The following is a 24,359-nucleotide window of genomic DNA, read 5'->3' as shown; positions in this document are numbered from 1 at the left end:
CCTGGTGGCGAAGAGGGACCTGGAAACCCTATGAGTAGGAGTGAGGAAACCAACCCAGTTCACCAGATTAGCCTCTGCCACTCATGTGGAGGAGTGGGGAATCAAACCCGGTTCTCCTGGTTAGAGTCCACTGCTCCAAACCACCGCCACGCTGGTGTAGCATAACAATTACAAAGCAGGTTTCTTTTTTTAAAATTTAAAAAGAAATAAAAATCTTCAAAAGTGTTTTGTACAGCATCTAGGATATTGTCGAAGGCTTTCACGGTCAGAGTTCATTGGTTCTTGTAGGAGAGACCCTGTCCTTCAGTGTGACTCCTCTGAAGAAGCCGGCCACAGCTGCTGGCGAAACGTCAGGAAAGAAAATACCAAGACCACGGTCTCACAGCCCGGATAACCTACAAGCACCTAGGATGTTTTAGGCACAAGGCAAATGATAATAATGTTAATACGTAAAACTCGAAAGAATTTTTGTTGCTTATTGTGAGGTATGTTTGGCTGAGAGAAAATGGTTGGCCCAAAGTCACCCAGTGAATTTCACAACAGAGTGTGGTTTTTGGTCTCCCAGCTGCTGCACCACACTCACTCTCAATGTAGTCTTCACAACAAGACAAGGCCAGAAATACAGATGCCAACCTCCAGGTGGCACCTGGAGATCTCCCGCTATTACAATTGATATCCAGACTACTGAGGCCAGTTCCCCTGGAGAACATGGCTCCTTTGGGGGGGGGGGTTTGACTCTATGGCATTATATCCCACTGAAGTCCCTCCTCACCCCAAGTTCAACCCTCCAGGAATTTCATAACCCGGAGTTAGCAACCCTACGGCCCAGGTTAGTGTTGCCAATTTCCAGGTGGCACCTGGAGCTCTCCCACTATTAAAATTGATCTCCAGACAACCAAGGTCAGTTCCCCTGGAGAAAATGGCTGCTTTGGAGGGTGGACTCTAGGGCATTATACCCTGCTGAGGTTCTTCCCCTCCCCAAACCTCGCTCTCCCTAAGCTTCACCCCTAGGGTTGCCAACCTTCTGATGGTAGCTGGAGATCTCCCGCTATTACTACTGATCTCCAGGCAACAGAGATCAGTTCAACTGGGAAAAATGGACGGTGGACTCTATGGCATTGTACCCCATTGAAGCCTCTCCCCTTTCCTAACCTCGCCCTCTTCAGGCTCCACCCCGTAAATCTCCAGGTATTTCCCAACTAAGAGCTGGGTAGGGTTGCCAACCTCCAGTTAGTAGCTGGAGATCTCCTATTACAACTGATCTCCAGCTGATAGAGATCAGTTCCCCTGGAGAAAATGGCTGCTTTGATTCAGTTATACACATGATCACATGAAGCTGCTTTATACTGAAGCAGACCCGTGATCCATCCTAGAGTAGAGTATTGTCTACTCTAGGGTTGCCAGGTCCCGCTTTGCCACCGGCGGGAGGTTTTTGGGGTGGAGCCTGAGGAGGGTGGGGTTTGGGGAGGGGCTTTAATGCCATAGAGTTCATTGGCCAAAGCAGCGATTTTCTCCAGGTGAACTGATCTCTATTGGCTGGAGATCAGTTGTAATAGCAGGAGATCTCCAGCTAGAAACTGGAGGTTGGCAACCCTAGTCTACTCAGACCAGCAGCGGCTCTCCAGGGTCTCAGGTGTAGGTCTTTCCCATCACCTGCTTGCCTAGTCCCTTTAAGTGGAGATGCCAGGGGTTGAAACTGGGACCTTCTGCATGCCAAGCAGAGGATGTATCGCTGAGCCACAGCCCCCGGTTTCCAAATTTGGAGCTATATGATTAAAAAAGACATCCCATTCCAAAATGGCATGCTCGCTTTTCTCCCGGGAGGGAGACAAGCTGAGAGCCATCGTGGTGTAGTGGTTAAGAGTGGTGTTTTGGAGCAGCGGACTCTGATCTGGAGAACCGGGTTGGATTCCCCACTCCTCTACACGAGCGGTGGACGCTAATCTGGTGAACCGGGTTGGTTTCCCCACTCCTACACATGAAGCCAGCTGGGTGACCTTGGGCCAGACACATCACCGGGCGTCTGTTGTCGGGAGGGGAAGGGGATTGTAAGACGGTTTGATTACTCCTTAAGTGGCAGAGGAAGTTTCACACAGCCCAAACAATGCATTTCCCGACCACTTTCCCTGCACCTGAACGGTCATTTGCAAGTGGGTTTTGGCTCCTTCAAAGTGCACTGAAAGCGCGCTATTTGGGCGGTGTGAAAGTGCCGGGCGGCCCCCGCTTTTTGATCTCCACCCCTGACGTCACTGCCACGCGGTCTCCCCCCTTCTGGCCTCTAGGGGCGCTGCGGCGCCACCGGGCCGAGGCGGGCTTTAAAAGCAGCCGCGCGCCGCGGAGGCCTCGCCAAACCAAACCGCCGCCTTTGACGCAGCACGGGAGCCGCGCGGCGCGCGCTTGGCGGACTCCACCGGCGCTCCCTCCCTGCCCGCCTCGCCTCCTTCCCGAGCCGCGCGCCGGCAGCGGCGATGTTGGCGCTGAGCGCGGCGCGCCGCTGGGCGCTGCTGGTGGCGCCGAGCCGGGCGGCGGCGGCGTGCGCGGAGCCGCTGCGGGCCTCCTGGGCGCGCGCGCCGGGGCCCGGGCGCCGCGCCTGCAGCGGGCCGCGCGGGGACGGCGAGGAGGACGAGGACAGGCCGCTGGTGTACCTGGACGTGGGCGCCGACAACCAGCCGCTGGGCCGGGTGGTGCTGGAGGTGAGCGGCGCCGGGGGCGGGGGGGGGGGCCTGCCTGCCTGCCGGACGGACGGCTGCCGCAGCTCGCACGTTCGGTCAGGCCTTTCAGGCAGAAGTTCGAGGGGGAGAGTTTCCGGATTGGCTGCCGGGAGTGGTGTGATGGCTCGAGGGGCGGCCGAAGAGGTCTGCCTGACCCGGGTTCGAGTTCCCCGCTTTCCCGTGGACGGGCGGGGGGGCCCTGGGCCAGTCGCTCGAGGTGGCTGGTTGGTGTATATATATATATATATATGTGTGTGTGTCTATATATATATATATATATATGTGTGTGTGTGTGTGTGTGTCGTGTATATATATATATATATATATATATATATATATATATACATGTGTGTGTGTGTCTCTCTCTCTCTCTCTATATATATATATACACACACACACACATATACATATATACACACATACATATATATATAACACATACCAACCAGCCACCTCGAGTGTACACACACACACACACACACACACACACATATATATATATATACACACACACACACACATATACATATATACATACATATATGTATGTACATTTTAAAACCAACCACCTGGACTGACTGGCCCAGGGTCCCCCCGCCCTTCCATGGCAAAGCAAGGAATTTGAACCTGGGTGAAAATTATATAATATTAATAAAGACAGAACATGGAAAACATGGAAAACAGATAGATCGGAGATTTCGACAAACGAAGTGGAAGGGTTCATGCCAAGGAGTCGTTTGGAGATAACATTGGGAACGTGTAGTTCAACAATTCAGTGGTAAATGCAAGACTAAACAATGTATGCCTAAGATAAGTAAAGTCAATGGTAAATACTTGAATGAACAATATAAGATAAGTAAATAAGCAGCTTTCACGTGGTTTAAGTATTTAATTATGATATAATAATGTTACACTACTACTACAAACTCAAAAATCTATTATTACTTTGCAATAAAACAGTTGAATTAACTCCATCATATCTGAGATAACCGAACAATAAACACAAAGATGTTATTGATAGTTCATAACTTTCCTCACACATCAATATGCTTCTATCTGGTCCCATTCCCCTCCCCCGCCCATCGAGGTGGTTATTTTGAGGGTCTCGAGTGGAGAGGGGAGACGAGACGGGGGGGGGCTCCCATGGGGGAGGAAAATAGGGTTCAAATGTCTCAATAAAATGACTTTTTTATTTTTACAAGTCTGGCAGTGATGAGAAAAAACTGGCAAACTAATCCTTTAGTATTTTCAGTGCACCTGAGGGAAGTGTGTAAAGTGGTGAATGAATAAATTTGATCTCCCTCCCCCCTTCTTTATGAGAACTTGTTGATTTGATCCATATTAGTGATTGTGAGTTGCAGGCCTGGAGGGGAGTGTCAGACTTGCACTGTGATCTTTCGGTGTGTTGTTGTCCGGAGGGTGCCTTTGCAAGTGGGGTTCGACCCTTAAGAATTAATTCAGCTAAGCTCCTTAGCGTGCTGGCTTGAAGGAAATCCCTTCACCCCCTCTGGATTCTGCTGCTTGTTTCGTTCAAAGTAAATGGATTTGAACCACTATTTTTAAATTGTTAGCATTGCTGTGTGGCAAAGTTGAATCCCCCACACGCACACATACACAGACACTTTGGGTTCAGAAATATGTATGCGTAACCTGATCGAAGTCTGTGATAAAGAGAGGCTAAAATCCACCAAAGATTATCTGCAAAAAGCTCTTCTAATCAGGAAAGTTTTACATCATTGCTGGGAGGCAGAGAAAAGGCTTTGCTGCCCAGGAGTGCAAAGAATACATTCTGTAACCCTGGGCATCTACACAGATTTTTCTTTGACATAACTTGGGGGGGGGGGGGGAAATGATGCATTCTGTGTTTTGAGAATTGAACGGTAGGAGTGAGGTTTCTTCAAACAGACCTGGACTGTGGGTTTTAAAATGTGCTTTCCACCTCAAGCTGTAATACGCTATCCCGATAAAGACAGCAAATAACAACAATAAGAACAAGTTAAAAAGTTTTGGGTAAGCAGAATTCAAACAGACTGAATTTTAGCGGAAATAATCGCCCAGAGAATCAGGTGAGATAGAATCTGGCCACCTGCACAAAACATAAGAAAAGGTAAAGGTAGTCCCCTGTGCAAGCACCGGGTCATTCCTGACCCATGGGGTGACATCACATCACGACATTTACTAGGCAGACTGTGTTTATGGGGTGGTTTGCCAGTGCCTTCCCCACTCATCTTCCCTTTACCCCCAGCAAGCTGGGTACTCATTTTACCGACCTCGGAAGGCTGAGTCGATTTTGAGCCGGCTACCTAAAACCGTCTTCTGTCGGGATCGAACTCAGGTCATGAGCAGAGCTTAGACTGCACTAGTGCTGCTTACCACTCTGCGCCATGGCGCTCTCTTCAAAACATAAAACTGATCACTAAAAGTCTGGGAGAATAAAACCATTTTAAATGCGATGCCTAAAACATGGCAAAAAAAGTGTCAGGAAATAAGTCCACAGAAGGGGTGCCAAAGCTGAGAAGTCCCTGCCCGTGTTGCCTGCTTTTGTTGTCTCAGGAAATAGTGGCATGTTCCACAGGGCCTTATCCTTGGCAGGTTGATTGGCGAGAAGGTAACCACAGAGATCAGATTCAAGATTCGTGAACTCTCAGTTCTACAAGAGGGAAAGGCCATCTTTTGTCCATATTTTATGTCATTTCCCTTAGTCGAGATAGATTATCTTCGCTTTTCTACAAACAAAAGCCACAAAATGAGATGCTTGAGGAGGCTACTGGGAGTGGGAGGGCGCTTTTGACCTTTCTTAGAGATTTAGGAAAGAAACTGACAGGCTAGGAGAGGGTAAGTTGGTCCCCTTAGGTATTTGCCCTCTGGATGTTTTCTTTTATTGCTTATTGGCCCTCTGGCTTTTTTCTTAGGGCTTTTTTCACTGACTCATATTTAACAAGTCTCAGCTTCTCACCTGGATCTTTTCTGTGTTACTAGTCAGGTAGGAATTATTACTCAGAAAAAATAATGGATCCATATTTCACTTACCCTCCAGGGCTTAAAGCGTCAGCATGCTCCTCTGATCCTGGAGGGAATAGGTATGCATCATGACTAGTATCCATTTTGACTAGTAGCCATGGATAGCCCTCTCCTCCATGAACTTGTCCACTCCCCTCTTCAAGCCTTCCAAGTTAAGAACAGAAGAAAGGCCATGCTGGATCAGAACAAGGCCCATCAAGTCCAGCAGTCTGTTCACACAGGGGCCAACCAGGTGCCTCTAGGAAGCCCACAAACAAGACGACTGCAGCAGCATTGTCCTGCCTGTGTTCCAAAGCACCCAACAGGCATGCTCCTCTGATCCTGGAGAGAATAGGGATGCATCATGACTAATATCCATTTGGACTAGTAGCCCTGAATACCCCTCTCCTCCATGAACATGTCCACCCCCCTCTTCAAGCCTTCCAAGTTGGCAGCCATCACCACAACCTGGGGCAGGAATCTCTCACCCTCCAGCTTCAGCAAATTCTGGTATGAGACTGGGAGAAAATCGGCCACCCCTTTCTTCTACGCCACGTTGGTTTGTCTGCTGGCACTTGGGTATTCCCAGGATGGACATTGTAATGTCCTAAAGAGCGACCTGTGTCTGTGGGGCAGGGGGGTGAAGAAGCTGACGCTGCAGCTGGCCGAACATTCTCCGGGCCTGTCTTTGATGAGTGTTTGCAGACACCTCGGCTTCAAGGGCTGCTGTGTTCACCACAGAAACACGGGGCAAATGTGTTTTGGAGACTTTGTGTGTGTTTTGCCCAAAGCCATTCTGAATGCAAAGATTGAGGCTTGGCGCAGGTATGATCTTGGGAATGCACGTTGACCCAGCAGTGCTGGGAGACTAGCTTGAGGGAGACCGTGCGGGAAACTGTTCTGGGGGTGGTGTGATTGAACCGGGCGGAGGCGGCAGTGAAGAAGACCCACGTGGACAGGATGGGAAAGGGGAGGCTGTGATTTGTGACCTTAAGTGAAGTTCAGCTGTGTGTGAGAGACGCTGTGTGGTCTAAAGTTGTCTGGAAGGTGCCCTTGAGAGCCTGTCAAAATTCTGGGCTGCTTCCAAAACTTGTTTGTCACAAGCAAGAATTGGTGGCAACTGAAAGGAAGGTTTTTTTCCCAGAGTTGCTTCCCTTTTCAGATTATCTGTGTCCCTCAAAACTTACTAGTTTGCGCAGTGGCGTAGTGGTTAGTGTTGGAATATGATCTGGGAGACCCCAGTTTGAATCCCCCTCTGCCATGGAAGCTTGTCTGGTGACCTTGGGCCAGTCACACACACACACACACACTCAGTCTAACCTCCCTCACAGGGTTGTTGTGAGGGTAAAATGGAGAAGAGGAGGATAACTTAAGCTGCTTTGAGTCCTCATTTGAGTGAAAGGGGGGTACAAATGAAGTAAATAAGATTTGTTAGGGGGAAAGGAAGGCTTGAAGAGGGGAGTGGACATGTTCATGGAGGATAGGGCTGTCCATGGCTGCTAGTCAAAATGGATACAAGTCATGATGCATCCCTATTCTCTCCAGGATCAGAGGAGCATGCCTATTATCTTAGGTGCATTGGAGCACAGGCAGGATGGTGCTGCTGCAAGTCGTCTTGTTTGTGGGCTTCCTAGAGGCACCTGGTTGGCCACTGTGTGAACAGACTGCTGGATTTGATGGGCCTGGATCTGATCCAGCAGGGCCTTTCTCGTGTTCTTATGAAAAAGTGGGCTCATAACTTCATAACAGGTTTGAATGTTGGGACCTGTGGTGTAATTGGGAACAAAGAAAGTTTTCCTGTCAGACTTTAGCTGTTTGTACTTTTCAAGGAGATTGTCTAGGAATGTTGAACAGGTACCGTTCTGACATGATCTTTCCACATGCAAGGATCACTTCCGAGAGTCATGAGTGTCATGTTATAAATTGCCCTGGTGATGCTTTCAGGTTTGGGTGGAGTTTCATGGGCAGGTGACACCCTGTGACACTTGGGGAGAAGCAGGGCTATTAGAAAAGGTGGAGGTTGCCCAAGGCTGGATCTTGGTACAGGGCATTAAGCATACGCCCCCTCTGCAGCACTCCTTTTCTGCTCCCATCCACCCAAGATGGCTGTTCCTGGACACAAAAGGCATCAAAATTATCATTTGATATTCTAAAAGTGAAGTCGGCCAAATCTTTAGATACTTAATTCCAGTTACTAAAGCTGTGAACAGGCAAGACAGATCTTTTCTACAAACCTAAAAAGGACCCCAAGCTTGCAGAAAAAATGTGAAATCTAAAAAACACAGAATACATTGGGGTTTTTAAAAAACCCAAAAATGATAAAAGGAGCACCTGTGGCTTTAAGCAATGGATTCCCTCAGTGGCTGTTGCTAGGCAACCACAAAATTCCAGGCTTCAGTTTCCGTGAGTAAAAAGGCAGTGGGAGGGGCAGAGCCTTTTCCAGGCCTATTTTGGCTGAGGGGTCATTGGGGCCAGGCCTGGCTAGGGATGCCAGCTCCAGCTTGGGAAATTCCTAGAAGTTTTGAGGTGGAGCCTGAGGAGGGCAGGGTTTGGGGAGGGAAGAGACCTCAGTAGGGTTTAATGCCATAGAGTCCACCTTCCAAAGCAGCCATTTTCTGCAGGCAAACTTATCTGTCGCCTGGAGTTCAGTTGTTATTCTGAGACATCTCCAGGTCCCACCTGGAGGTTGGCAACCCTAAGCCTGGCTTCAGCCTCTGGCTGCCTTGAAGATAGAGGGACAGATAGTGGGAAGGAGAAAAGGAAGCAGGAAAAGGGGAGAGGCAGCGGGTGCTTTCAGGGAAGGGAATGAGGAAATAGTGTGTGTGGGGGGGGGGAATGAGATGACCCCCTGCGAGTCCTTGCAGGTTCACACTTGTACTTAAGTAGATCTACAGTCAAGACGGCAAAGTTCCACTCTGTAGATCCTCTCCGCCTCTTAAGAGGCAAGATTAAAGAGCTGCACAGCATGTAGAATCTGATAAATGAACGAAGCGGTCTCTTCTTCCTGGTTAATCTTGATACGACTCTGCCTGGCCTGTTTTTACGAGGTTTCCTGAATGTTTTAAAGAGATATTAATGTCAGTTGAGCTCTGGCTTCCGGATGTCGTGTTGAGATGACTGCCGTTTTTATTAGCAGGAAGACTTCTCTCTCCAGAGAAGCATTTCCCCACTGTTTAGGGGCTTTTGAATTTGGGTGGTAGGCCTATGAGACAATTTTGGATCTGGGCAGAAAGAGGTTTCTCCTAGCCAGTTTTCCTTAACATGTGTGGCTTTTTTGTTTGTTTTGTGAAAAAGGAGTTAAGTTTGAGAATAATTAACTGGACCGGAGCTGCATTTTTTTGGAAGGGGGGCAAAAGTACAAATTGACACCCCCAATATATTCATGTTTTTGTTTATGTAATCTGCTGCTACTACCACCCCCCTCTGTGTGCTGCCCCCCCCCTTTGGGGCCCCCCAGATCCAGTCCTGAGAGTTAATCCTGAATTGCTTGCAGGAACTTGATGGTTTAACTTTCACTCCGCCCTTTCCTGCAGTCCTTCAGTCTGCCCCAAAGAGGCACAAAGCCCTCCCTAGAAGATGTGTATATAGCGTGTATGGTAAATATAAGGGAACTTTGAATGATCTTTAGGAAGTCACAGCCTTTGAAACTTTGGGGCAAACTGCACTGACTTCACTGATTTTTACACAGCATGCAGTTAATTCGTGGAACTCCCTTCCCCAGGATAGGTGGTGATGGCCGCCAACTTGGAAGGCTTTAAAAGGGGAGTGGACACATTCATGGAGGAGGGGGGGTATCAATGGCTACTAGCCAGGACAGATAGCTACTCCTTCTAGTACAAGAGGCAGTATGCCTCTTTGTATCAGTTGCTGGGGAACACGGGCGGGAGGATGCGGTTGCACCCGTCCTGTTCGTGGTCCCCCTGGTTGGCTGTGTGAACAGACTGACTGCTGGACTGGGTGGACCTTTGGTCTGATCCAGCATATCTCTTCTTAAGATGCCTTTACCTCACTTTTCAACAGGGTGGATTTGATTTAAATCAAATCGATTTTAAATCATGATTTAAATCACTAGTCAGTAAGACTAGATTTAAATCATGGTTTTGTACACTCTTTTTGTACACTGCTGCCATTATAGGTTTTTTTCCTCCAGGGAGAGAATAATATGATAAACCTCAGGCTATACACATGAAGATCCCAAGACTTGTGGAGTATTCTGCTCAAAAGGTTTCACTTTCATTTTTACTGCTTGCCCCTCCCTCCTCACACTGAGCTCCTTGTGCAGATCTATTCCGCTCCAAAGAATCTTCTATTCATTGAACGTCTTGAAAGTTAGCACTTAAGAGGCAAGGAGCTGATTCTGTCTACATAGGTTTGCGAAGGAACAATAGGATTAAGGTCTTTTTCTCAACTCTGTATGTTTATTTTATAACATTTTTGCTGTGAAGAAGAGGTATGTTATCTCTGCAGACACCAATTCAGTTTTGAGAACTGCAAAACCAAGCATCTGTAATACCTTCTGGATACAAAAATTGCCCAAAATCGTCTTATGGAAACCTCTTGAAGCGCATGATATTGTGAATGGAGTAATGGAATTCATTTACCAAAAAATGCAAACATTGCATGAATATACAACCTCATGCTACATAATTAAAATCTAATCCTTATTTCATGATGAATAACCTTTGGACTAGGAGCCCCGTGGCGCAGAGTGTTAAGCTGCAGTACTGCAGTCAAAAGCTCTGCTCACGACCTGAGTTCGATCCCGACGGAAGTCGGTTTCAGATAGCCGGCTCAAGGTCGACTCAGCCTTCCATCCTTCCGAGGTCGGTCAAATGAGTACCCAGCTTGCTGGGGGTAAAGGGAAGATGACTGGGGAAGGCACTGGCAAACCACCCCGCAAACAAAGTCTGCCTAGAAAACGTCGGGATGTGACGTCTCCCCATGGGTCAGGAATGACCCGGTGCTTGCACAGGGGACCTTTACCTTTACCTTTTTAACCTTTGGACTATAATTTATCCTAAATAGAGAACTATCTTTAGATACAAATCAGATTTTTTAATTTTTTAAAAAATAAATAGTTGGTTTTCATCCACCCTGCTTTTCAGCTATTTTAGCCTCCCAACCAACCAACCATCTATTCGTTCATTAAACAATAGGGGAAAATGGGATTTGTGTGTTCCCCTCAGGGCCTGGTCAGGCATAATTTTCCTTATGCTTTGAGTTTAGTCCCAGGGAAAGATTTATATTCCCTTCAGCGCAGGAAGAAGTGGAAAGGTGAATTGTTCAGTTAATTTGAACACAGGATCTTCTCTGGTCCTGGGAGAACAAATCTTTATATGCTCGTAAAGTTTCTGAGTGCTTTGTAACGTGGACTTAGAAACAAGTAGAATTGGGCTGTAGGTGAATTCAGTTAATGTTCTACATAGGCATGGGCAAAATTAGTGAATATAAAGGGAACACCAGGGTGGTTTTTGAACTAGGACCAAAGAGGGTCAGATTCAAATCCCCATTTGGCTATTGGAACTCACCAATTTCAGGCCGGTCACATACTCTCAAGCCTAACCCCAAAGGATTATAGCGAGGATAAAATGGACGAGAGGAGAGCCATATATACTGCCCTGGCTTTTTAAAAAAATGTCGTGGATTCAATATGCAATATGGAGAGACTGTTTTGGTGAAGTAGGAATGAAAGTGAAAAGACCCTGTGGAGGTTTTTCTGGGATTGGAGAGATTTGTTTTTGTGGCTGGCGACTTTCTTGCCTTTCCCCTTCCACACTCCTTCTGCCCCCCAAAACCCTCAAGCCTTGTCCATAGGGGTCCTCTGTCTCTCAAGAGCGGTGTCTCCCTTGGCATTCCAGGCTGATAATGGAGAAAGTTGAGCTATGTGAATGTAAATCCCTCTGCCCTTCAGAAGACCTCCCGGGAATCTAAGCCATAAAGTAATCTTTTAAAATCCTCCTTGTATTTCTGAATCTTTGGGAGAAAAGTGGGCGTAACATAATTTAAATAACAAAAGAGAATTTTTTTATTTTGTATCAACAAATAATCGACCTAGTTGTGCTTGTAAGAGGTTGTCTCAGATTAAATCGAAGCAATCAGGAAGGTGATTAAGATAACTTTGTGTGGCCTATCATATTATCGTCAACGGCTGCCCTTAATGGAAGTTTTATTGTGTTGGTCTCATTAAATCTTTCTGCCGCCCTTTTCAGAGTCTGTCTTCATTCTTTTAACTTGTTGTTTTAAAAGTGTTTGTATATTTTAATCTAAGCACAATGTGTTTTCTCTCTTTCCTCTAATAGCTGAATGCTGACGTGGTGCCAAAAACAGCAGGTAAGTCAACGCTTTTGTGCATACTTAATTTTGTAAGGTTTATTTAGATTGTGTTGGAAAGAATGTAAAGGAAAATTCGAAATGTTTTTCTGAAACAAATGTTCTTTTAGTTTCAAGAGTGGGAATGCAGGAAAATCAATGTTATTTGTCACTTCCGTATTTGGTAGGGGGAAAAAATCCTTTCTTAGGTTTTCATACGCTTACGTGAGGATGTTATGCTCCAGCTTTCCAGAATGCTAACATTATGAAGGTTATTGAGCAACCTCAGGTTATTGTTTATCGAGTGACTTATTGCATAATTTTGTTGGTCCTACTCTGGTAGTGCAAACCATACCATCATTTTTGTGTTATTTCCTTGAGCAATGTTGATGTAGTCTCGGGCTTTACCGTTTCAGGTGACCTGACTGGGGCTTGTGTGATTAAATTATTTTTAAAGCCCTCTCTACACCTTGTAGCCCTGACCTGGATAGCCCAGACTAGCTTGATCTTCGAAGCTAAACAGGGTCATCCCTGATTAGTACTCGCATGGGAGACCTCCAAGGAAGTCCAGGGTCGCTGAGACAGGCAATGGCTAACCCACCTCTGTTAGTCTCTTACCTTGAAAGCCCTACTGGGTGACCGTTAAGTCCACTGTGACTTGACGCCACTTCCCACCACCACACATTGTAAGCTGTTTATCAGGGGGAAGGGTAGTTTCCTCCCTCCCCAATATCTTAGTTGCCTTCCTGACATCTAGCTTAAAAACTAGATGTCAAGAAGGCAACTAAGCAGTTAAACCCAAGACTGCTTTACCTCCCTTAATGTATAGTTTACAATGCAGAAGGATTTTTGTCTTGCATAGAGAAGCACTCTCTTACCAGAGCTCGCCCGTCTGCAGTCTCAAATGCTACAATGCAGAAAGGCTTGCAACCTCAGTGAGAACTAGGCCCTTGTTCTATTTATGCTGGTGGCAACTGCCTTGTTTTCCCTTTGTCCAAACCCTTTTAAACCTTCTGCAGCTACTACACTTAAACATATGTGCATCTCAAAGAGGGGCAGGAGGAAATTTTGGGAGACACATAAATCATTGCGAGCCATCGCAGTGTCGTGGTTAAGAGCGGCAGACTCTAATCTGGAGCACCGGGTTTGATTCCCCACTCCTCCACCTGAGCAGCAGAGCTAATCTGGTGAACTGGGTTTGATTCTCCACTCCTCCACATGAAGCCTGCTGGGTGACTTTGGGCCAGTCAAAATTATCTCCGAACTCTCAGCCTCCCTACATCACAAAGTGTTTGTTGTGGGGAGGGGAGGGGAGGGGAAGGCAATTGTAAGTCGCTTTGAGACTCCTTAAAGGTAGAGAAAAGCAGGGTATAAAAAACCAACTCTTCATTATAGCTATTCCAGGTATTTCTCCAGACCTGTTTTTAAAAATGTGTTTCCTTTAGAGGAGTGGCGGCGAGGGTTTGTTGGATAACAATTGTTTGTCTTGCGCTTTTGATTCACAGAGAGCTTCATAATGTTTGCTTATTTTTCCCCCCCTGACTTCTCTTCCCCCAGAAAACTTCAGAGCTCTCTGCACTGGCGAAAAGGGCTTTGGATACAAAGGGTCTACCTTCCATAGAGTGATTCCTTCTTTTATGTGCCAGGTAACGAATTTAAAACGTTCTGCAAGTTACTTGAAGCTTTGAGAACAGCCAGCTGAAGGAACTGGTTTCGTGTCTCAGTGAATTGCAGTCGGTTGCAGAAGGCAGGTTTTGACTGGTGGCCAAAATGCTGACGTGTCAATGACAAGTTCTTACGTTGCAGGCTTCTTTTCACAGTTGCCATGTGTGAATTTTTGGCACCCCTGAGTAGTGAGGTGGCTGCAATGCAGGAAGAAAACCTGTGGCACTGGGTCATCTTGGTTGCGACCACTGCTTGTTTTTCTTAAATTTATTCCTTTTTTGAAAGGATAAACCACGTATTGTTCCCAAGTTTATGTGTTCTTTATCAAAAATTAAGGAGAAGGGGGTAGGAAATTAATTTGCTTCCATTGTACTGTCAGCTAGGAAGGTAAAGTTTTGCAATAAAGAGGGCAAATTCTTGCTTCCAGTCCCTGGGATACGTCTGAGCTGGCAATCTGCGCCAGCTCCATCCTACACTGAGTTAACTCATCTGTGCTTATTGACTTCTTGTTCGTTGTGTGGATAACATAGCAGCGCTGATCCAGCATGGTGGTGTGGTTAAGAGTGATGGTTTGGAGCAGCGGACTCTGATCTGGAGAACCAGGTTTGATTCCCCACTCCTACACATGAAGCCAGCTGGGTGACCTTGGTCTAGTCACAGTTCTCTCCAAAGTCTCTCAGCCCCACCTACCTCACAAGGTGTCTGATGTGGGGAGAGGAAGGGAAGGCAATTGTAAGCCGGTTTGATTCTTCCTTAAGTGGTAGAGAAAGTTGGCATATAAAAACCAACTCTTCTTCCTTTCCCAATGAAACACTGTAGGCATCCTTAGGATATATGGCAAGTTCTGAATCCACCATTGGAAGCTGTTCTCGGTATCTTTTCACTTAAGGACAGCGTTGATACTACTCTCTTTTATGAGCTCACGGTCCAGGGTCTTCATGTCATACTCCTCAGCCATCTCCAGAGAGCCAGCATGGTGTAGTGGATAAGAGCGGTGGTTTGGAGTGGTGGACTTTAATCTGGAGAGCCAGGTCTGATACCACGCTCCTCCACATGAGCGGCAGACTCTAATCTGGTGAACCGGGTTGGTTTCCCCACTCCTCCACATGAAGCCTGCTGGGTGACCTTGGGCTAGTCATAGTTCACTTCGAACTCTCTCAGTCCCTCGCAAGGTTTCTGATGTGGGGAGAGGAAGAGAAGGAGCCAGTAAGCCAGTTTGATTCTCCTTAAAAGCTAGAGAGAGTCGACATAAAAACCAACTTCTCCCTTCTTCTTTCTCCTTCCTTCCTTCTCCTCCTCCTTATTGTCAAACAAGTAATGGATTTTTTGCTTGCCTGTTCCCTGCTGCCTTGGAATCAGTCTGGCTCTTCCTCCAGCTGCCCCCACAGCTTGTTGTGGAAAATGATCTGTTTCCAGAACAGCATATTGGTGGAGGAAAGCAGTTTCCATTGAACCCGCATTGACTGTTCCTTGGAAACTTGGTGTTAAGATCACACCCTCTACACACAACCTCTGACTGAATGCGCAGGGAGGGAAGAATGGAGCCCGACTGCCCTTCCCCCGCCCCTGTGTGGTTTCTGGGTCATCTGCACGGTGCAGATGCTTGGGGGAAGTGTCCGCACATATATCCTCCCTCCTTGGGATGATGGTAGCATTTGGAAAGTAGTGCCCCCGATCACAGGGAGGGAGCGTATGCGCGGAGGAAATGCTCTCTAGGAGGTGGCAATCCCATGAAAACGGACGGCATCAGCATGCTCCTCCCCACTCTTTCTCTCACATTCGGTCATTGTTTGGAAGGGTCATGTGATGCTAGGTCATAGTTGTTTATGTTAATAGAGCAGGTTTGATTGGTATTGGAGGTTTTTTTTAGAGAGCCAGTGTATTATAGTGGTTAGCGTCATGCCATCATTTGTGTGCTGTGGCTCAGAAAGCTCATACCCTACCAGTAATGTTGATAGTCTTTAAGGTGCTATGGACTCTTGCTCTGAAGAAGTGAGCTGTGAGTCACATGAACACATGAAGCTGCCTTATACTGAATCACACCCTTGGTCCATCGAAGTCGGTATTGTCTACTCAGACCGGCAGCGGCTCTCCAGGGTCTCAGGGAGGGGTCTTTCACATAACCTACTTGCCTAGTCACTTTAACTGGAGATGCCGGGGATTGAACCTGGGACTTTCTGCATGCCAAGCACAGGCTCTACCACTGAGCCACAGCCCCTCCCCTAAATTTTGTTAGTCTTTGAGGTACTACTGACTCTTGCTCTGAAGAAGTGAGCTGTGACTCACGAAAGCTCACACTCTGCCAGAAATTTTGTTAGTCCTTAAGATGCTACTGGACTCTTGCTCTTTCCTAATGCTGTTACCTGGGAGACCCAGGTTTGTCTTCCTGCTCTGGTCCAGTTTGAAAGCTTACTGAGTGACCTTAGGCCAGTTACAGCCTCTTTCAGCAAACTGAGGGCCACGCCAAACCAAATGGAGACCAAAAAACAAACAAAAAAACACAGCAATTGGGGCAAGGGAAAATATTTAATAATTAAATTGCTCCTACGTGTTTCACATACGCTTCCTCAGGGGGATCTGATAAATAACACATTACAATACAATGTTAACATGTATATCCATATATGTTTCAAATACATCTATAAAATATCTAAAACAATAATATAAATATAAACCACTTATATAAACCACAACACACTTTGCTTTTCCTCTGATGGGACAATGAGAGTCAGTTTTGACTACTCAGACTGGCAGCGGTTCTCCAGGGTCTCAGGTGGAGGTCTTTCACATTACCTACAACCTGATCCTTTTAACTAGCGATACCTGGGACCTTCCGCATGCCAAGCAGAAGCTCTGCTACTGTATTATGACCTTTACAGGGGGCTTGTGGTGAGGATAAACTGGAGAATAAGGGGAACAATGTTGTAAACTCCTTTGGAAAGGAAGGAGATTGTAAGCCGGTTTGATTCTCCTTAAAAGGTAGAGAAAATCGGCATATAAAAACCAACTCTTCTTTTTCTTCTACTGCTTATTCCCAATGCGTTCTCTTTCTCCTGACTGAAGTTTCAACCTGAAAATCCTCAGCAGAGGTGGAACTAAATGAAAGCCTCAGGTGACAACATGATTCATGCCAAATTCTTTCTAGGTGTTGCACAGCTGTTGCCAAAACCCTTGGCCCCGGTGTCTGGTACTCACATGACCCTTAGTGAAACGTCTCGTGGTTGTGATGTCATTGGAATGCGTTTCCACAACCCCCAGCCGGCAGCTGCTGAGGATGTGGCAGGCATGACCTCATGCCAGACTCTTGAGTTTCATGCTGGGGGACGGTGGGGGGGAGAGTAGAAGACACAGGCATGTTGTTTCGTCACGTGTCTGCTGTTGCGCCTATTTTTGCCCTAAGAGGCTACCTCCCCCAGGTGAATGTTCAGCCTTGAAACCACAGAAGCGGAGCATAACTCGTGTAACGGGTCTGCCTGGCCTCTTTTGGTAAGAAAACCAGCAATACCGATAAGGCCACTGGAGATCCTGTCGGGGTGAGTTGCGCAAAGAGATCGTGACCAGTGAGCTGGACGACACTGCGTAGCTGTGCAAGGATGTTAGGCGCTCGTTTATTTTTATTGTTTTTGGCGAAGTTTCTACATGCAGTGTCACACACGGTGTCACATTGGGGCCTCGGGGTTGTGTTCCACGACTGCCCACAGTGCCTAGAGCGCTCCCACAGGCAACCTCAAAAGACTGGGTCTTGGTTGGCTGTCCATTGCCCTTGCGCCACAATAACTCTCACTAAACCGGTTGAGATTATAAGCTTCTTTATTTGGGCTTCTTTTTATTATGTATTGGCATACATTTTATGAAGATAAAATATATCACAACACATGTTGACAGGTAACACAAAACCAAGGAGGCTAGAATGCGGAAATGTAGACTAAAAGTGCCTTAGGGAAGTAAATGGCATCGCTACCAACAAAAAAAGTTATACTGATCCTCAAGTTAATCCACTATAAGGGGAACAAAGGCCTAGGAAATGCAAAGGCCTAGGAAGTATTTGTTCTTTTTGACAACCAGGGTCTTCATTGTGGTTTGCGCCGCTCCCTTCCCTTCCTCCCCCCACAACAGACACCAAGGGGGGCTGAGAGAGTTCAGAGAGAGCTGTGACTAGTCCAAGGTCACATAGCTGGCTTCATGTGGAGGAGTGGGAAACCAATCTGGTTCACCAGATTAAAGTTTGCCGCTCATGTAGAGGAGTGGGGAATCAGACCCGTTTCTCCAGAATAGAGTCCACCACTCCTAACCACTACATCACACTGGCACAAGATAATTCTGAGGACTTTGTTCTTTTTTTAAAGTCAAGGTTTATGTGTTTTTAATCTCATTTACATGTTGTTGTTGTACTTTTTCAAAAGTACCCCAGTTTAAGTGGCAAAAGAGAGAGATTTCCATCACTTGTGAACCGCACATGTGAGATTGGGCGCCCCAGTTGTCTTGCCAGAAACCAGTTAAGCATACACGCACCATTCAGTATGGCTTTGAGTAAGAACAATCTTGATAACTTTTGTGTATGTTACCCCTGCAATGTAGGCCAATATTATCCCATGTTCCAGATGAGAGGCTAAGAAAACAGTGGCTTTCTGGAAGACCACATGAGGGCCCATTTGCCCAGTTGAGATTTAAATGCAACCCATAGTTCTTTCCAATCTTGTATTTGACCAAACATTCATTGCACTTGGATTTGTCTAAAAAACAGTGTTGGGGATTACAGGTCTTCTCTGGTTCTGAGTTTCATTTAGGTCGACCCAACGTAAATTACTACACGGACCTGTCAATAATTGTAATTCCTTCTAGGGTGGCGACTTTACCAATCACAACGGCACTGGAGGCAAGTCTATATATGGCAGTCGATTTTCTGATGAAAACTTCGAACTTAAGCATGTCGGGCCAGGTAAGCTACATTTCTGTCTTACTTTCCCCCCCTAGCTTGTGGCCTCTGCCGCTTGGCAGAACAGTTGCCGGCATTTCCAAGACCTGCTTACGTATTGTCAATTATATGATAGGCTCATGGGCAAGAAATTTGGCTCCTGAGGATAAATATTGTCATTGCTTCGCATGGTCAGTGCCCAGCGTTGGCATCCCCAGAAGCAGTTCCAGACAGGACCCTGGTGACATCACACACATATATACACACACAGACTGCTGAATCAATGAAGACCATTTGTGGCTCTCTTTGGGTGACCTAGTTCTGTGGAATATATGTTGCACTGTGTAGGATGCAGTCTGTTCTGTAGAGTTTCTGCCTTCTCTCCCCTGACCCTCTTTAATAGCAGCCTGACACAAGTTTAGCATGTCATATTTTTCCAGGAACTGAGGTCAGTGTAATCTGCTGGGTCAAGCTGGCGTTAAAGGTCCGGGAGCAGAAAAAAGGTTTCACTAGGTTAGCTGATCATATCATTTGCTCCTACTGTCTTAAGTCGCCTTCATGCCTGGCTGCTTGATGGGGTTTGCATCTTGCCACTGGTCATCAAAGTCAGTGGCTGTTTATAGGCCTGTTTCAATACGTCCTTACAGAATTGGGCTGACCTAATCTGGGAGGTTCAGTCCAAAGCCGAAAGGGAACTACTTGTCAAAAGCAGATACCACTGTGCATTTCCTTTGGAATTCCATGTCTCACGTTCTGGGGCGTAGCTCTGGCCTAAACCCCAATTAAGTGTAATTAAATGGTGGTTGTCATGTGGACGTACAGTAATGGTAATCATATGGATGCCAAGCTCCATGAGGTAATGCCTTTTCATTAATGAGATGACCTAGAAAAGAGTCTCCAGAACAGTGTGGTCCTTTACTCTTTGAAATGATCCTGCACAAAAGTTATGTGAGTTTGAGAGCATACTGTTTAAATTGCTTAAGGGTGGGGTTTTTGTGTTCTGAGAGCAAGCATGGTGTAGTGGTTAGGAGCGATGGTCTATAATCTGGAGAACCAGGTTTGATTCACCACTCCTCCACATGAGCGGAGCTTCGTCCATCTCCATCCATCCTCCATCTGCACCAGCTCCCTCCTACACTGAGTTAACTCAGCCCACTGTTCTTACTGACTTCTTGTTCATTGTGTGGATAACATAGCAGCGCTGATCCAGTGTGGTGTAGTGGTTAAGAGCGGTGGTTTGGAGCAGCGGACTCTGATCTGGAGAACCGGGTTTGATTCCCCACTCTTCCACATAAGGCCTGCTGGGTGACCTTGGGCTAGTCACAGCTCTCTCAGAACTCTCTCAGCTTCACCTACATCACAAGGTGTCTGTTGTGGGGGGAGGAAGGGAGGGAGACTGTAAACCAGTTTGATTCTCCTTAAAAGGTACAGAAAATCAGCTATAAAAACCAATTCTTCTTAATGCAACCAAATTTTATTTCTTAGATTAGGCCATGGCTGGTAGCTCAAAAACCATTTAAGTAATTCTTGCATCCTCGAGACAACATGTTTCTTGAACAGTGGGTCTCTGTGCTATATGGGGACCCCACTTTTGAAATGAGAACGGGATAATACGTGTAGGAAATTCTCTCTAAAAAAAGTCAAAAATCCCCTTGAGAACTTCCAAGCTATGGGGCGTGCCTGAAATATCTCTTGGGATTCCTGGGGTAGTGTTTATAAAGCACAACCTGGGGTTATTTTGCAGAAAGCAAAAACAGCGTAGGAATAAGAGAGGCGCATTGGGGGGGGGGATTAAGAGGAATTTCCGGCAAGGGGGTCAAAACTAATTGGTCCCACTAGTGGAAATTCTTTGGGAATCATGAAATGGTGCCTGATTCTTATTGGAACGCTTAGAGCTCATGTCAAATGGGTTGTATTGTGAACGCTCAGGGATTAGCATTCCCAATTCAAGACGCAGGCAGAAACACGCAGCTCCATTCCAAAACAAGCTGAATTACTGTGGCTGGGTGTGTGTGTGTTTTGCATGGTGAAGTTAAATAGCTGTCTTGTTTCTTTTTGCAGGTGTTCTCTCGATGGCCAACGCGGGGCCCAACACCAACGGGTCTCAGTTCTTCATCTGCACAGCCAAAACTGACTGGTAAGCATTCTGGGAACATGCACACACTGGTTCTTTGTAAACAAGGATTTAGTAAAGCTTGGTAAACCGCCCCCCGTGTTGTGCACATAGTTGGGGTAGAGGGAGTAGGAGTAAATCAGTCTTCTCAATCAGTCTTTGCAAGTTGTAAAAATCTCTCTTGAAAATGGTTAACGTTCCTTTTGGTCTTCTGCCAGAGCGCTTCTGGCCAGCTTTCCTGGAGCCCGCCGAGTGTTTTTAGAAAGTGGGCAGGGCCAGGTGGGGCTTTTGTCCACCACGGCTTCTGATTGGCTGTTGGAGATTTGATTGGCTTTGCAGGATTTTAAAACCATTCCTTTGGCTGCAGCTGCCACCACAGCAGAAGGATCTGCAGGGTGTGAATGAAGGTAAGCTGCGGCACTCATTTTGTGGCTGGCTCCGCCTCCTGCGGCAGCCATTTTGTGGCTGTGCCCAGCACCCTGTGTCAAAACTCCAAAGGTGCCTGCAGGCTCAAAAAGTTTGGGGACGCCGGGATTAGATACTGTCCTTCCTATGTGTTTTTTATATATATATATATATATACACCTAACGTTAAGAGAGGAGGCTTGCACCTTACGCCATATTCTGCTACTTGTTGAATGTTAAATAAGAAACAGCCAGGTCTACCTTGTTGTGCTACAGCTCAACACATGATGCTGAAAGGGGGGTGCACCCATCGTTGTAGACAAATGGGAGGGTACGTTTTTCAGTGGCTTTTAGTCACGATGGTTAAGTCGGCCTCCGTGCAGAAGTAGGGTAATTATCTCAGTCACACCCTTCTTCCAGCTGTGGCTGGCTGGTTATCTTTCGGAATGAAAAACTAAAATGAGGGACACTAAAAATTTTGCCATGAACATGTTCGGCGGTCACACTTACCATGCTCAGGTGTGCTGGTCAGAAGTCACGTTTATTGTATAAGGCCATTACAATCTAAAACAATATAGCAACAGGTTAAAATATACAAAACCAGAATCATTAAACAAATACAAAAATTCAAAATTAAAATATGCCCATTTGGCTCTATCCAGCTTTACCACCTTTCATGATTTGCTTTGCCCTGATTTTTTTTTTGCTGGTCAGAAGTGAACCGATCACCTAGCCCATTTTGTTTGACACCAGGCAACTTGAGTGCCTGCATTGGGTGCCTGCGTTGGGTGTGTTTCCAAGCTGTGCAGATGCAGCTGTTCCAAACAGGTCGACAGCCCTTAATCCAGTCAAGCCTGCTAATGTCATTCACCTGCTACTGACATTTACTTGCTATTGTCATTGTGTGTCTAATTCACTCTTCTCTACTTAAGGATAGATGGACTCACATTCTAGCTGGACTCACATTCTAGCTGCATCTGAAGAAGTGAACTGTGGCTCATGAAAGCTCATACCCTGCCAGGAATTTTGTTAGTCTTTAATGTGCTACTGGGCTCTTGCTCTTTTCTACTCCTAAATATAGTTTAGAATCCAAACCAAGGTTTGGCCTTCCAGATGTTGAGGCAAACCATGGTTGATAACAGATTGTCTGCTTAGCACTACGGTCCTGCAGTGTAGGGATCTCCAGGAGTAGAGCAGTAGAAGAAGAAGAGTTGGTTTTTATATGCCAACTTTCCCTACCACTTAAGGAAGAATCAAATCGGCTGACAATCACCTTCCCCTCCCCACAACAGAGGTAGGTGGGGCTGAGAGAGCTTTAAGAGAGCTGTGACTAGCCCAAGGTCACCCAGCTGGCTTCATGTGTACGAATGGGGAAACCAACCCAGTTATCCATATTAGAGTCCACTGCTCCAAACCACTGCTCTTAACCACTGCACCATGTCGGCCATAACTCTGTGTGGTTTGTTAGTTGGGGTGTAGCGGCAAACTCGGGAGGGGCTGTGGCTCAGTGGTAGAGCATCTGTTTTCCATGCAGAAGGTCCCAGGTTCAATCCCCGGCATCCTTCCAGCCGAAAGACCAGGTAGCAGGCGATATGAAAGACCTCTACCCAAGACCCTGGAGAGTTGTATACTGACCTGGATGAACCAGTGGTCTGATTCGGTATAAGGAAGCTTCATGTATACATGTATAACCATGAGTTCTCCGATTCTGGTTTCTATAGCTGCTTGCCAAATTGGTATTGTCCCAGACGCTAGTCTTTAACCTGTGTCCTACCACAAGCTCGGAGGTGGCTTTGCATTGCTTCTTGTGCTCATGAGCTGTTCTTATTTGTCTCGCAGGCTGGATGGAAAGCATGTTGTCTTTGGCCGTGTGAAGGAAGGGATGGATGTTGTGAAAAAAATCGAGAGCTTTGGCTCCAAGAGCGGGAAGCCGTCAAAGAAGATCGTCATTACCGACTGCGGCCAGCTGTCATAACAGCTGTCATAACAGAACGATTCTTCCTCTCCGGAGAATCGTTCTGATGAGAAACGAGAGCCACCCTTGTGCATTTCTCTCCTGGATTTTGTACTGATAAGAACATTTAAAAAAAACTTTCCTTAGCCATGATTGGGAAGAGTTGAAATATTTGGGAAAATTCCACTTTTGCAGATCTGATCACATATACAATTTTGTGCTTCCAACTTAACTTAGTTGTACTATTTTTATTTGTGTTGAACTGAAGGTTTGATAATGAAAATACAAGAACAAAGGTTGCTAAGAGCGAAAGCTTATTAGAAAGCCTCCAAGGACCTCTATCTTTTGCACTGTGAATGTATTAGAGGTGTGCAAACTCTGAATTTCAAGAATCCTAACCAATGCGTTCCCATTTAACTAGCTTCAAGGAACTTGAATTCTGTTTGAAAAAACTGTGTTTGACCTCTGTTCACTAACAGATCTACAGCAACTGCGGATCGATAATTTCAAACTTGGGTAGTCAAATGGTTACCTCTGTTGTTGACCTCTTAGAAGTCTTGACGTCAAGTCTCCAGATGTTCAAGTCGAAATGATTTAATGGGTGCATCTTCATCTGTGTTTGGTAGCAGGCTCAGTGCCTTAATGACCAGCCTTGGAGTTAGGTTCTGTAGGATGTCTTTACCATCTGAAAAGATAAGCATCTCCTGTCTACTGGAGCAGCGGTTAAAGTGCAAACAGTGGAATTGGTGGATTTCCTACAACTTTCTGGATTCTTTCATTCTTGAACCACCAATAAATGCTTTAGTGGAGAAGATTAAATTTTTGTACTAATTGCTTAAAAGCAAACACGTGTGACATACCTACTGTTAGGACTGGAATCTGAGAACAGACCACAGCTGGAGGAAGCTTACTTAATTTGCATGGAAGAAATGGAAGATAGCCAAATCTGTTCCCCTTGCAACTGTGAATTCCTTGGAAATCTAATATTGGGAAGGGCTCCATTTAAAAGATGTGTTGGTCAGCCCTTCCTTCACATCGTGGTCCTTTCTGACTGTTTCTTAGTTGAGTGACCCATTTGTATGGCTTTTACACCTAATGATGGCTATGGATTTGAAGCGAGGTGGCTGTGCTATCATGAATCTACTTAAGCCCAGAATCAAAAGTTATAAAACCCAGAATCAGAATTTATTAGCCCATTAGGCATGAAGATCTTTAATGGAATCATGTTGGAGAAAGAGGAGTTCAGGCCGTTATTCTTAAGTCCTTGGTTTGCTTTGCCCTCTAACT

At 46.1% G+C, this 24,359-nt stretch overlaps 1 protein-coding gene and 1 non-coding gene across 2 annotated transcripts; both read left to right on the top strand.

Moving 5' to 3' along the window:
* Positions 1-2,468: 2,468 nt before the first annotated feature.
* PPIF (peptidylprolyl isomerase F) lies at positions 2,469-23,093 on the top strand. Its single transcript, XM_056850536.1, has 6 exons — positions 2,469-2,693; positions 12,011-12,041; positions 13,578-13,666; positions 18,528-18,624; positions 20,662-20,737; positions 22,958-23,093. The coding sequence occupies exons 1-6, from the start codon at positions 2,469-2,471 to the stop codon at positions 23,091-23,093; spliced, it is 654 nt and encodes a 217-aa protein (XP_056706514.1).
* Positions 22,612-22,685, top strand: TRNAG-UCC (transfer RNA glycine (anticodon UCC)). Its single transcript has one exon. It is a non-coding gene; the product is annotated as a tRNA-Gly (tRNA).
* Positions 23,094-24,359: the final 1,266 nt, after the last annotated feature.

The sequence above is a fragment of the Euleptes europaea genome, chromosome 5 (genome assembly GCF_029931775.1).
Source record: "Euleptes europaea isolate rEulEur1 chromosome 5, rEulEur1.hap1, whole genome shotgun sequence".
Classification (NCBI taxonomy): domain Eukaryota; kingdom Metazoa; phylum Chordata; class Lepidosauria; order Squamata; family Sphaerodactylidae; genus Euleptes; species Euleptes europaea.
The sequence above is the reverse complement of the archived record's forward strand: the minus strand, read 5'-3'. Positions and strand labels throughout refer to the sequence as shown.

Excerpts from the sequence above, each read along its gene's own strand:
- PPIF (XM_056850536.1), top strand. The coding sequence starts at position 2,469 with ATGTTGGCGCTGAGCGCGGCGCGCCGCTGGGCGCTGCTGGTGGCGCCG. Across the intron at positions 12,042-13,577 it reads CGTGGTGCCAAAAACAGCAG|AAAACTTCAGAGCTCTCTGC; the intron begins GTAAGTCAACGC and ends CTCTTCCCCCAG. Across the intron at positions 18,625-20,661 it reads ACTTAAGCATGTCGGGCCAG|GTGTTCTCTCGATGGCCAAC; the intron begins GTAAGCTACATT and ends TTCTTTTTGCAG.